The sequence below is a fragment of the Apium graveolens genome, chromosome 11 (assembly GCF_009905375.1).
Source record: "Apium graveolens cultivar Ventura chromosome 11, ASM990537v1, whole genome shotgun sequence".
Lineage (NCBI taxonomy): Eukaryota > Viridiplantae > Streptophyta > Magnoliopsida > Apiales > Apiaceae > Apium > Apium graveolens.
In genome coordinates, this window is record NC_133657.1 from 180,798,456 (window position 1) to 180,810,844 (window position 12,389).

Below are 12,389 nucleotides of genomic sequence, written 5' to 3' on the forward strand. Positions count from 1 at the left end.
ATGTCATATATTAGTTACTTACGACGAAGAAAACGTCGTATGTGAGACCCACCTTCGATAGAATAAAACACAAATTTACGACGCAACTATACGTCGTAAATTAGTAACTTACGACGGAATATGTGATGAACAACCGTCGTAAGTTTGTTTTTCCAGAATAGCCAAATTCTGACTTTTCAGTTTCTAGTTTCCAGCCATTTTTTAAATTCAATACAATGCTAAACAAAAAAAAAATCAAAACTAGTGGAAGAACTCATATTATTTCACTATAATTGGAATAATATTCAAATATTATAAGGTACAAAAAATACATAAAAACATTAAAAGTACACCTAACAAAGTCATTTGAATTGTACAATACATGACAAAACTTAAGCAGAAGCGACTAAATCCAACAAAATTTATTAATATCAAGTACTATACTAAGCCTTGATAAACTTCTCAAATGAATCTTCCAGGTCTTGGCTTCTTATTCCAATTCTGAAATAGAAGACAAATTAAGCTTGCTTTAAAGATGAAATAAAAGTAAAACAAATAGATTACAAAACTAAAGTAGTACTTCTTTGTCTTCTTTTCCCTGAAAATTTGAGGAACTTCATCTCTGGAAATTTTTTCTGCACGTTGACATACAGGTGGAAGATACAAATAACTGCATTTAAGAGATCAAAATATAATTCGTCATGTCAAATGTGGTACAGTAAAAAATTCAAGGACTCTACTATCTATCAGTTAGAAAGCTGGTTTTAAGAAGTATTTATCAACAGCTACTGTGGATTAAAAAAAGGCCACATAACACTCTCAAATCTGCTGCTAGTACATTGTTTTACAGTAGAGCTCTGTTGGAAACGTGTATGGTTTTACAAACTCAAAATATATAGGCTGGTATGAGTTTTAGATTATAAACACACAACTGGACGAGGATGATATATATTGATAAGATTATAACTTTAATTTTGAAATGCAAATATGAAGGCTACACCCTTTATCATTGAATATGAGCTACATCTCTATTTCTTATTTTCTTACAACTGTTGTGTTTTTCACTGGGTGTGTCAACTACAAACTACCAGCCCTGTATTTAAAAGCTACATCTGAGGTCTAATTACTTCATGTCTTACATCAATAAATTTATTATATAATAAGACTTTTACTAGCTAGCCTACAAAGGATGACCATTATTAATACTGAGCAGCTGTGTACCTCCAGAGCAACTCATCCAGCCAACTACTTAGACACCTTGGGAAAAGTGGATTTCCTATGGTTAATCAAGCCATGTTTGTATTTGTATTGTTTCCCTTTTTAATTCTTATCCTCTCTCAAAGGGATATATAAAACCTTAACATCTAGCCCCTCCCCTTCGACAAAATTCCACGCAATTTATCATTAGCAACAAATAGTTGTTCATCACCGGGGTCACCTTCAATAGTTACAATTATTGCCGACAAAAATTAATTTTAGCCACTGTTTTGTTAAAATAATATAAGCTAAACTTATTTTATAATATTAATTATCTAGAATGTTCTTGAAATATCTACTTTAGTCTTTTGAGTTCAAGTCCTTTGAGCTCTTGTCTTTTGAGTTCATGTCTCTTTGCTTTTCATGTTCCTAGAGAGTTACTAAATTTATTAAGGTGCATGTACTAGAAACTTTCTAGGAGGTTCCATGTAGTCCTATAAATAGGACAATCTTCCAAGCTTTGTTATCATAAAAAAGTTTATCAAATCATTTGAGTGAAATACTTTTGTGAGTTTATTATATTTCTTTTGTGTGAGTAAGTTGTGTGGATTATTGAGAACAAGTTTCTTCTCTTTAATCTCCAACATTGTTATACACTTAAATTCCTACAAAGTGGTATCAAGAGCAAGGTTAAGAGATGGCTTCCAACAACAACATGTTGCAACCTCAACTTCCTCGTTTGACGGGAAAGAATTACAACCAATGGAGCATCCAAATGAAGGTTTTATATGGCTCTCAAGATCTTTGGGAAATTGTGGAGAATGGATATGAAGAACCGGAGAATCAAACAAATCTCTCAACACAACAATTAAACACTTTGAAGGAGAATCGAAAGAAAGACAAAAAGGCTCTCTACTTTATTTATCAAGCGGTGGATGAAGTAATTTTTGAGAGGATTTCAACGGCGTCAACATCAAAGGAGGCATGGGACATCCTCAACAAGGCATACAAGGGTGAAGAAAAAGTCAAAATGGTAAGGCTTCAAGCTCTAAGAGGTGAATTTGATTCACTAAATATGAAGGAAAGTGAAACGGTGGAGGAATATTATAATCGAACAATTTCGATTGTTAATCAACTTCGTGTAAATGGTGAAGATATTACGGATAGAAGAGTCTTGGAAAAAATTCTTCGTAGCATGACTCGAAAATTTGAGCATGTTGTTGTGGCTATTGAAGAATCAAAGGATATGAATACTTTCTCTCTTGAAGAATTGTTGGGCTCATTACAATCTCACGAACTCCGCATCAAACAATTTGACTCATCTCCTTCCGAGCAAGCTTTTCAAGTTCAAGACACTAATCGTGGTGGTTTTAGAGGAAGAGGTGGAAGAGGATCATTTCGTGGTCGAGGACAAGGAAGAGGAAAGGTGCCAAGTGAAACTTCTAGCACATATCAAAGAGGAAGAGGAAGAGCTCGTGGAGGTTACAATGGAAGAGGAAGAGGTAATTCTTTTAATTTTCAATGCCATTATTGTCATAAAAATGGGCATATGAAAAAAGATTGTTATAAAAGGATTAATGATGAAAAAGATGAATCAAATTTTCTACATGAAAATGTTGAGGAGAAAGATGAAAGTATGCTTCTTGTTAGTAATGTTCAAGAAGAATCTCTTGAAGATGTTTGGTATATCGATAGTGGTTGTAGTAACCACATGACCGGAAATAAAAATTGCTTTGTGAATTTTGATGAAAGTGTCCAACGAGAAGTCAAGACGGGTGACAACAAAAGGCTCATTGTCAAAGGTTGTGGGGATATTCCAATCCGAACAAAGCAAGGTACAAACTACATCTCTAATGTTTACTATGTACCCGATCTTAAACATAATCTTTTAAGTGTTGGGCAACTTACAAGAAAGGGACATCATGTGAATTTTAAAGATGATTTTTGTGTGATCAAAGATAAAAATGGTGTTCTTGTTGCAAGAGTCAAGATGACATCAACTAAAATGTTTCCATTGAAAATTCAAAGTGAGTCTCTTCCATGTTTTGCTAATATTGTGAATGACAAGTCTTGGCTTTGGCATCTTCGATATAATCACTTGAGTTTTAGCACTCTATCAAAGATATGTAAAGGTCATATGGTGAGAGGCATTCCAAATATTCAAAGGCAAGATCGAGTATGTGAAGATTGTATTTTTGGCAAGCATCATCGAGATCCATTTCCAAAAGAGAAGGCATGGCGAGCTAAAAAACCATTGGAATTGGTACATTCGGATTTATGTGGACCTATGCGCATAAACTCTATTGGAGGTAGCCGCTATTTTCTCACTTTTATTGATGATTATAGTCGCAAGATGTGGATTTATTTTCTCAAAGAAAAATCTCAAGTATTTGAAACATTTAAAGTTTTTAAAGCATATGTGGAGAAAGAAAGTGGTTATTCTTTAAAGACACTACGATCCGATCGTGGTGGTGAATATATGTCCCAAGAATTTGGAAGTTTTTTGAAGAAGCATGGCATTCGTCATCAACTAACGGTTCGCTCAACCCCTCAACAAAATGGGGTGGCCGAGAGAAAGAACCGAATAATCATGGAGCTTGTTCGAAGTATGTTGAAAACAAAAGGATTGCCTAAGATGTTTTGGGCCGAAGCGGTGGCATGTGCATGCTATGTTCTCAATCGTGCACCTACTAAAAGTGTACAAGAGAAGACTCCACAAGAAGCTTGGAGTCGTAAGAAGCCATGTGTCTCTCACTTTAGAATTTTTGGAAGCATTTGTTACTCTCATGTGCCCGATGAAAAGAGAGGCAAACTTGATGATAAATCCGAAAAATGCATCTTTGTTGGTTATAGTGAAGCTTCCAAGGCATACAAATTATATAATCCAATTACAAAGAAGGTCATAATTAGCCGTGATGTAATTTTCAATGAGGAGGCTTCATGGGAATGGAAGAATGAGAAAGAAAGTTCAAGAATCTTTCTTGATGATGATGCATTTGAACCAATTGAAGAAGAAGGCTCCACTCCACCATCCAATTCTCCTCCAAGCTCGTCATCATCTTCAAGTTACGAATCACCACCTAGAAAGACAAGATCAATGGCGGACCTTTATGGAACAACCAGAAGAATTTTGGAAGATGAATTTGTTGATTTTGCCTTATATGCAAATGCGGATCCGGTTGCTTTTGATGATGCCGCTAAGGAAAATAAATGGAGGCAAGCTATGGATCAAGAAATTGAAGCAATTGAAAGAAATCAAACATGGGAGTTAGTTGAAGCTCCTAAGGAAAAGAAGCCCATTGGAGTCAAGTGGGTTTATAAGACAAAATTAAATGCACAAGGTGAAGTTGAAAAGCACAAGGCACGATTGGTTGTAAAAGGCTACAAGCAAAAATATGGGGTTGATTATAAAGAAGTATTTGCTCCCGTAGCACGCCTTGAAACCATCCGTTTGATCCTTTCTTTGGCCGCTCAAAATAAGTGGAAAGTTCACCAAATGGACGTCAAATCCGCTTTTTTAAATGGAGAATTACAAGAAGAGGTGTATATTGATCAACCACCGGGCTATGTAAAGAAGAATGAAGAAAATAAAGTCTATCGGTTGAAGAAGGCTTTGTATGGCCTAAAGCAAGCCCCTCGTGCATGGTATAGTCGCATAGATGAATATTTTGTGAAGATGGGATTCAAGAGGTGTCCATTTGAGCATACACTTTACATCAAGGAGAACAAAGGTAAAATTCTCATCATTGGCTTGTACGTGGATGATTTGATTTTTACGGGAAATAATGATGATGATATTGAAGAATTCAAGAATAATATGATGCAAGAATTTGAGATGACTGATTTGGGACTACTTCATTACTTTCTTGGTATTGAAGTAAAGCAAGATGAGAATGGCATTTTTATCTCTCAAGAAAAGTATGCAAGAGATTTGATGAAGAAGTTTAGAATGGAAGATGCAAAACCAAGTAGTACTCCCGTTGAAGTTGGCTTGAAATTGAGCATGAATGATGATTCTAAGTTTGTTGATCCTACATTATATAGAAGTCTTGTTGGAAGTTTGATGTACTTGACCGCCACTCGACCGGATATAACATATGGTGTTAGTTTGATTAGTAGATTCATGGAGCAACCAAAGAAGACACATTGGGAGGCCGGAAAAAGAATCTTGAGGTATGTTCGTGGAACACTTGGAGATGGAATTTATTATCAAAAGGGAAATGATACCAAGGTGATTGGATATTGCGATAGTGATTGGGCCGGAAGTATTGATGATAGTAAAAGCACTTCGGGAAATGTTTTCTTCACTGGCTCTAGTGCCATCACATGGATGTCAAAGAAGCAACAAGTTGTGGCTCTCTCGACGGCGGAGGCGGAATATATTTCTTTATCATTAGCTAGTTGTCAAGCTTTATGGATAACATGGGTGTTAGAGGACCTCAAGCATGCCACAAAAGAAAGTCCGATCATATATTGTGATAACAAGTCCGCTATAGCACTCACGGAAAATCCGGTGTTTCATGGGAAGAGCAAGCATATTAGAATCAAATATCATTTTATTCGAGACTTGGTGAAGAAAGGAGAAGTCGTGGTCGAACATTGCAAGACACAAGACCAAATTGGTGATATTTTCACTAAACCTTTGAGGCCCGACATTTTCAAGAAGTTGAAGAAGAAACTTGGCATGTGCAAAGTTTAGCTTAAGGGGGGCTGTTAAAATAATATAAGCTAAACTTATTTTATAATATTAATTATCTAGAATGTTCTTGAAATATCTACTTTAGTCTTTTGAGTTCAAGTCCTTTGAGCTCTTGTCTTTTGAGTTCATGTCTCTTTGCTTTTCATGTTCCTAGAGAGTTACTAAATTTATTAAGGTGCATGTACTAGAAACTTTCTAGGAGGTTCCATGTAGTCCTATAAATAGGACAATCTTCCAAGCTTTGTTATCATAAAAAAGTTTATCAAATCATTTGAGTGAAATACTTTTGTGAGTTTATTATATTTCTTTTGTGTGAGTAAGTTGTGTGGATTATTGAGAACAAGTTTCTTCTCTTTAATCTCCAACATTGTTATACACTTAAATTCCTACATGTTTTGTTGAAAAAGATTCAAAGAGAAAAACAATGGAATAACTAGAGAAACACTATCGTGCAAGCATCACAGTCCCCTGGTACTTAGGTCGTAACAAAACCCACATACATAACAATCTCTGCTTTATTACTAAAATCTATCTAAAATTTAACACCAATAGTCACTAGTATTGATATCATAGTTAATTGTTTGAGGCTGTTGGCCCTATATACCTTACTTTAGATATGTCAATCCAAATTACTCAAATTTATTTAGCAAAAAAAAAACTCGAATTCAGTTTTATGGCCTTCTCTTCCTACTAGACACGCTTTATCAGAGGGCATATCTTCAACTCCATCCATTGATATATGCATAAGATATACGGTTATACACACATATACATATACAATTGTGTAGGTGCATCAATACGCCTACCACTTATCCACATTCAATTATAAGCAAATTATTATGTGTATACCTGCATAAATTATTTGACTTTTCCGGTACTATGCATCTGAAAATTGTGCTGCTTCAGGTCTGCATATTGTAAATATGTGGAATGTATTAGTTAGAATTTGAAAACTTAAAAAGAATGATTTAGAATTAAAAGTTCGAAATCATTCATTTTGCAGATGGGAGTGCAATTCTTAGATACTGCAACAATTGCATTTTCAAACAATCACAATTATTCAAAGAATATAGGTTTAGTTAAGGATACTACTTACTCATATAAAACACATACAGTATGTACTATATAGTGAGGCAAATATATAACTTTCTCCATTTACTCAATTACCTTGAACAATCCACCCTGAACCAGTGCAAAGAAAAGGCCTGATGTCACCACATTGGCAGCCGTATTAGGACCACCTATTCCGCTCACCAAGGAAAACATGGCTCCAGAACCCCTTCTTCCCCATTCATAACAAATCTGCAGTTTGAACATCCTAACAGTGTCACTAAAACCAATCTTAGTCAAGTAGAAAAAGACTAGTAGTCGCCCTCCAAAATCTTAACAAGCTCTCTAGCTGTGTTTTCCTTCATTAACATGGGTTAAACATCCTAACCGATATAAAAGAGTAATAACCACACATACATAGCTATATAAACTCAAAACTGATCCATACCCTACTCAACTTGTTTAACAGGAGCAGGAACATGAACCGGGATCGCAACATACCCCAACTTGTTTTTGTCAGCCCTAACCTCATCATCAGAGTAATCCACACCCAAATCAAAACCTTTAGCCGAACAAATATACCACATCAAAGTAAAAAAAAATTATTTAAAGTAAATAGGCAGGAAACATGATTAGAGGAGACTTACGAGGAATCGGATAATAGGCCGGAAGAGAGATAGAGGGGTTTCGTAGATTCGGATGAAACATGAGAAATAGAAGATGCTAAATTGTATTGGTTTGGGGTCTTGGGGTCCTTGGTTACGGGGTCAAAAAGATGAGGGAGGTAGCAAATAATCAGCAAAGAACAGTTGAAACAAAGATGAAAGACTCTAGATCCGTTTGTATATTGGCCATCTCTATGGTTTAGAGACTGATTAATTGTTTTTGACAGAGGGAAGGAGGGAGAGGTTAAAAGAGGAAAGAGGAAGAGGCCGCCAATTAGGTTTCTGTTTTACTGAAGAGGGAAGTGACAGTGAAAGGCGGAATAAATGGGGGGAAACCAATTGGAGGAAGGAAGGCCCGGATTAGAATTGGTGTTTCGATTATTTTAAACATATTTTTGAACGATCCAATTTTATGGATGTCAATAGATATATGTATTAGTGATATAACCAAAATTTCATGTTAAAATAATTTTATCTGATTTTCGATTTTAACAGTCAAACATCAGTTTGACTAGTACACATAACTAATGTTTAATCCTGAATTAATGTTTCGATTATTTTAAAAATAATTTTGAACGATCCAACCGTATGGATGTCAATAGATATATATATATTAGTGATATAACCAAAATTTCATGTCAAAATAATTTTAATTGGTTTGCATTTTAATAGTCAAGCATCAGTTTAACTAGTACAGCTAACTAGTGTTTAATCATGAATTGATGTTTCGATTATTTTAAAAATAATTTTGAACGATCCAACCGTATGGATGTCAATAGATATATATATTAGTGATATAACCAAAATTTCATATCAAAATAATTTTATTTGGTTTGCCATTTTAACAGTCAAACATCAATTTCACTAGTACGGCTAGCTAGTGTTTAATTCTGAATTGGTGTTTCGATTAATTTTTTTAAAAAAAATTGAACATCCCACCGTGTGAATGTCAATAGATATATATATTAGTGATATAACCAAAATTTCATATCAAAATAATTTTATTTGGTTTGTCATTTTAACAGTCAAAGATCAGTTTGACTAGTACAACTAACTAGTGTTTAATCCTGAATTGATGTTTCGATTATTCTAAAAATAATTTTGAACGATCCAACCGTATGGATATCAATAGATATATATATTAGTGATATAATCAAAATTTCATGTCAAAATAATTTTATATGGTTTGTCATTTAAACAGTCAAGCATCAGTTTGACTAGTACTGCTAACTAGTGTTTAATCCTGAATTGATGCTTCGATTATTTTAAATAACGATCAAACCGTATGGATGTCAATATATATATATATATATATATATTAGTGATATAACCAAAATTTCATATCAAAATAATTTTATTTGATTTGTCATTTTAACAATCAAACATCAGTTTGACTAGTACAGCTAAATAGTGTTTAATTCTAAATCGGTGTTTATTTGGTATAAATGCTAACATTAATATTGTTAGATCATGAAATTATTTAAAAATAATTTTATTAGTGATATAACCAAAATTTCATGTCAAAATAATTTTATTTGGTTTGTCATTTTAACAGTCAAGCATGAGTTTGATTTTTACAACTAATTATTGTTTAATCCTGAATTTGTGTTTCTATTATTTTAAAAATACTTTTCATCGATACAACCATATGGATGCCAAAAGATATATATATTAGTGATATAACCAAATTTTCATATCAAAATAAATTTATTTGGTTTGCCTTTTTAATAGTCAAACATTAGTTTGACTAGTACAACTAACTAGTGTTTAATCCTGAATTGGTGTTTCGATTATTTTAAAAAACAATTCTACGATCCAACCTATGGGTTTCAATAGATATATATATTAGTTATATAACCAAGGTTACATATCAAAATAATTTTATTTGGTTTGTCATTTTAACAGTCAAGCATGAGTATGACTTTTACAACTAACTATTGTTTAATCCTGAATTTGTGTTTCTATTATTTTAAAAATCTTTTCATCGATCCACCCATATGGATGCCAAAGATATATATATTAGTGATATAGCCAAATTTTCATATCAAAATAAATTTATTTGGTTTGCCTTTTTTAACAGTCAAGCATTATTTTGACTAGTACAACTAACTACTGTTTAATCTTGAATTGGTGTTTCGATTATTTTAAAAATAATTTTCAACGAACCAACCTTATGGATGTTAATAGATATATATTAGTGATATAACCAAAATTACATATCAAAATAATTTTATTTGGTTTATCATTTTAACAGTTAAGCATGAGTTTGACTGTTACAACTAACTATTGTTTAATCGTGAATTTGTGTTTCTATTATTTTAAAAATACTTTCATCGATCCAACCGCATGGATGTTAATATATATATATATATATATATAAGTGATATAACCAAAATTTCATATCACAATAAATTTATTTGGTTTGCTTTTTTAACAGTCAAACATCAGTTTGACTAGCAGAGCTATTTAGTGTTTAGTTTTGAATTTATGTTTCGATTATTTTAAAAATATTTTTTTATCGATCCAACCGTATGGATGACAATATATATATATATACTTATGATATAATCAATATTTAATATTAAATTATTATATCAAAATATTTAATTTTTTCTGAAATTCTTGAAATGTCACTCAAACAAATAAATGCTGGCATTAATGTGGTTGGATCATGAACTAATATTTTTTTTTAAAATCGAAATTATAAAAAATCATAGGCTAATTTATGACGGAATCCGTCATAAATTATTATCTGCAAAAAAATTGAGAAAAATCAAATTTACTGCCAAAATTTCGGGGAAAATGTTAAATTTCCCTCTTTGATAACTTACGACGAATTTTAATTTCCGTCGTAAATTGGATGTTCCAATATTTTCCGTCACAAATATTTCGTCGTAAATTTAGATGAAATATTTTTATATTTAATTTCAAGATAAAATTTTAATAAAAATATTTAACTTACGACGAAATGTTCAAATCGTCGCAATTTCAAATGATTTTTGTTTTCCCGCCAATTTTTTTTGGGAAAAAGTCAAATTTCCCTCTTTGATAACTTACGATGAATTTTAATTTCTGTCATAAATTTGACAATCCGATTTTTTCCGCTGAAAATATTTAATTGTAAATTTAGATAAAATAATTTTTTATTCAATTTCAATTTAAAATTTTAATAAAAATAATTAACTTACGACGAAATATTTAAATCGTCGTAACTTAAAAAAAAATTATTTTTGTTTAATCGTGTCGTACATAATTTTATTAATAAAATACTAAACTTACGACGGTTTTGGGTTTCGTCGTAAATAATTACGACGTTTTACATTTTTTCGTCGTAAGTTGGGCGCACATTTTTTTCCGTCGTAAGTTAGCCGTCGTAATTGGCCTATTTTGTTGTAGTGAATAGTGGGCCAATGTACCTGTAGAACCCATGATTGTTCATTGCTATTAATACATCCTCACCAGTGATGGTTGTCCGCTTCTCCTACATGCCCCTAGTGTTTGCTTGAGTTGTCATAAATCTGATAAATTTGGACACACATTCGTGGATTGATATTACTGCACCAGCAGATATCCCACCATCATTAGCTTAACACATATTTAGCCGGCAACAAGTTTCGTGACATGATCCAATTTTCATATTAGCTTACATAGTTGTACACAATAGGTATATAACATTACGCTCACATTTACTTTAAAAATAGTTGTCAATAACATTACACTCACATTTTGTGATTGATTAACGTATTCATATTATTAAAAGGGAAACTGTTAATATGATTTGTATTTTTTAATTTTTTTATTATTGTAGAATATGAATTTGGAATTGTATTTTATCTTTCAAATGACTCTAATAAATAACAAACAAAATATTTTACTGGAAGACTAAAATTTATTTAAAATTTATTTAAGGCTATAAGATATAGAATTGTGTATTTGTTAGTACTGTCAATCCATTAGTAGAAGAGAGTATATATAGAAATCCATTCACCACAAAGCATGTGCATAAACACATAAACTCTTACTAAACTCCTACTAAAATATATGGAGACCATTCTAAAAAATTAATACTACTTTAATAAAAAATAACATAAAAGTATATTAACTGTATAAAAGCACAACAAGCTCAAAAATTGTAAAATGATAAATAAATAAATGATCCAGCTAGATAAAGAGTGTGATGATAGAAATGATTGACCTGAATCTCTAGGTTGTTGTCTACTAATATCCAGGCCATAATCAAAACTATCTCTTTCTTGAAATTTTTTATTCATCTCTCTGAATTTCAAGGCAACTCTGTGACACAAGACTCAGAAAATGGAAAAAAATCCCTTATTTTTTTGGAAGAGAAATAAATTAGCCTTTTATTTATAAACCTGGAAAAGGCTTGACAGGTTGATAATAATATGACAGGCACATGTACATGCACACTGACACCACATGTACATGCATACTGACACGGTGCATAAGTTGAAATTTTCCTAACAAGTGTTGTACCCATAAAAAAAATATTTAAATTATATATCCCACGTTTAAAAACGTCTTATATTCTAAATTAATAAATGATAACTAAATAACAAATACTCTATGAAAAACCATAATTAATTTAGGCAATATTTTTAACAATTATAATTATTTTTTTATGTTTTGTCAAATATAATTAACTTTAAATATATTTAGTAGAATCAATGGTACTCTCGCGGGTATTCTAGTGGGCGGCACACACATATATATTAAAATGAACTATTTGTATAAGTACACATAATAAATAAAAATGAATTAATTTTTTTTTTGCATATATA

General features: G+C 32.0%; 1 protein-coding gene and 1 pseudogene across 5 annotated transcripts; one reads left to right on the forward strand and one right to left on the reverse strand.

The window, feature by feature from the left end:
* Positions 1 to 251: 251 nt before the first annotated feature.
* Positions 252 to 7,869, reverse strand: LOC141695156 (uncharacterized). 5 transcript variants are annotated; one of them, XR_012564312.1, is made up of 6 exons: positions 7,573 to 7,869; positions 7,384 to 7,447; positions 7,043 to 7,177; positions 6,725 to 6,783; positions 560 to 649; positions 252 to 480 (listed from the first exon to the last, which is right to left on the reverse strand). XR_012564312.1 is itself a non-coding variant. In XM_074499420.1 (6 exons), exons 1-4 carry the CDS (start codon positions 7,631 to 7,633, stop codon positions 6,778 to 6,780), a joined length of 306 nt encoding a protein of 101 aa, XP_074355521.1. In that variant the 5' UTR covers positions 7,634 to 7,869; the 3' UTR covers positions 252 to 480; positions 560 to 614; positions 6,725 to 6,777. The 5 variants fall into 5 exon arrangements, 2 of the variants coding, with proteins under 2 accessions (XP_074355521.1, XP_074355520.1); XR_012564310.1 differs by having other exon boundaries at positions 7,374 to 7,447; XR_012564311.1 differs by having other exon boundaries at positions 7,374 to 7,487.
* Positions 7,646 to 12,389, forward strand: part of LOC141696220 (uncharacterized) — a 126,023-nt pseudogene continuing 121,279 nt past the window's right edge.

Coding starts and splice junctions, on each gene's coding strand:
- LOC141695156 (XM_074499420.1), bottom strand. CDS start 7,633: ATGTTTCATCCGAATCTACGAAACCCCTCTATCTCTCTTCCGGCCTAT. Junction 7,488..7,572: donor GGCCTATTATCCGATTCCTC/GTAAGTCTCCTC, acceptor GTTCGGCTAAAG/GTTTTGATTTGGGTGTGGAT. Junction 7,178..7,383: donor TTCCTGCTCCTGTTAAACAA/GTTGAGTAGGGT, acceptor TTCAAACTGCAG/ATTTGTTATGAATGGGGAAG.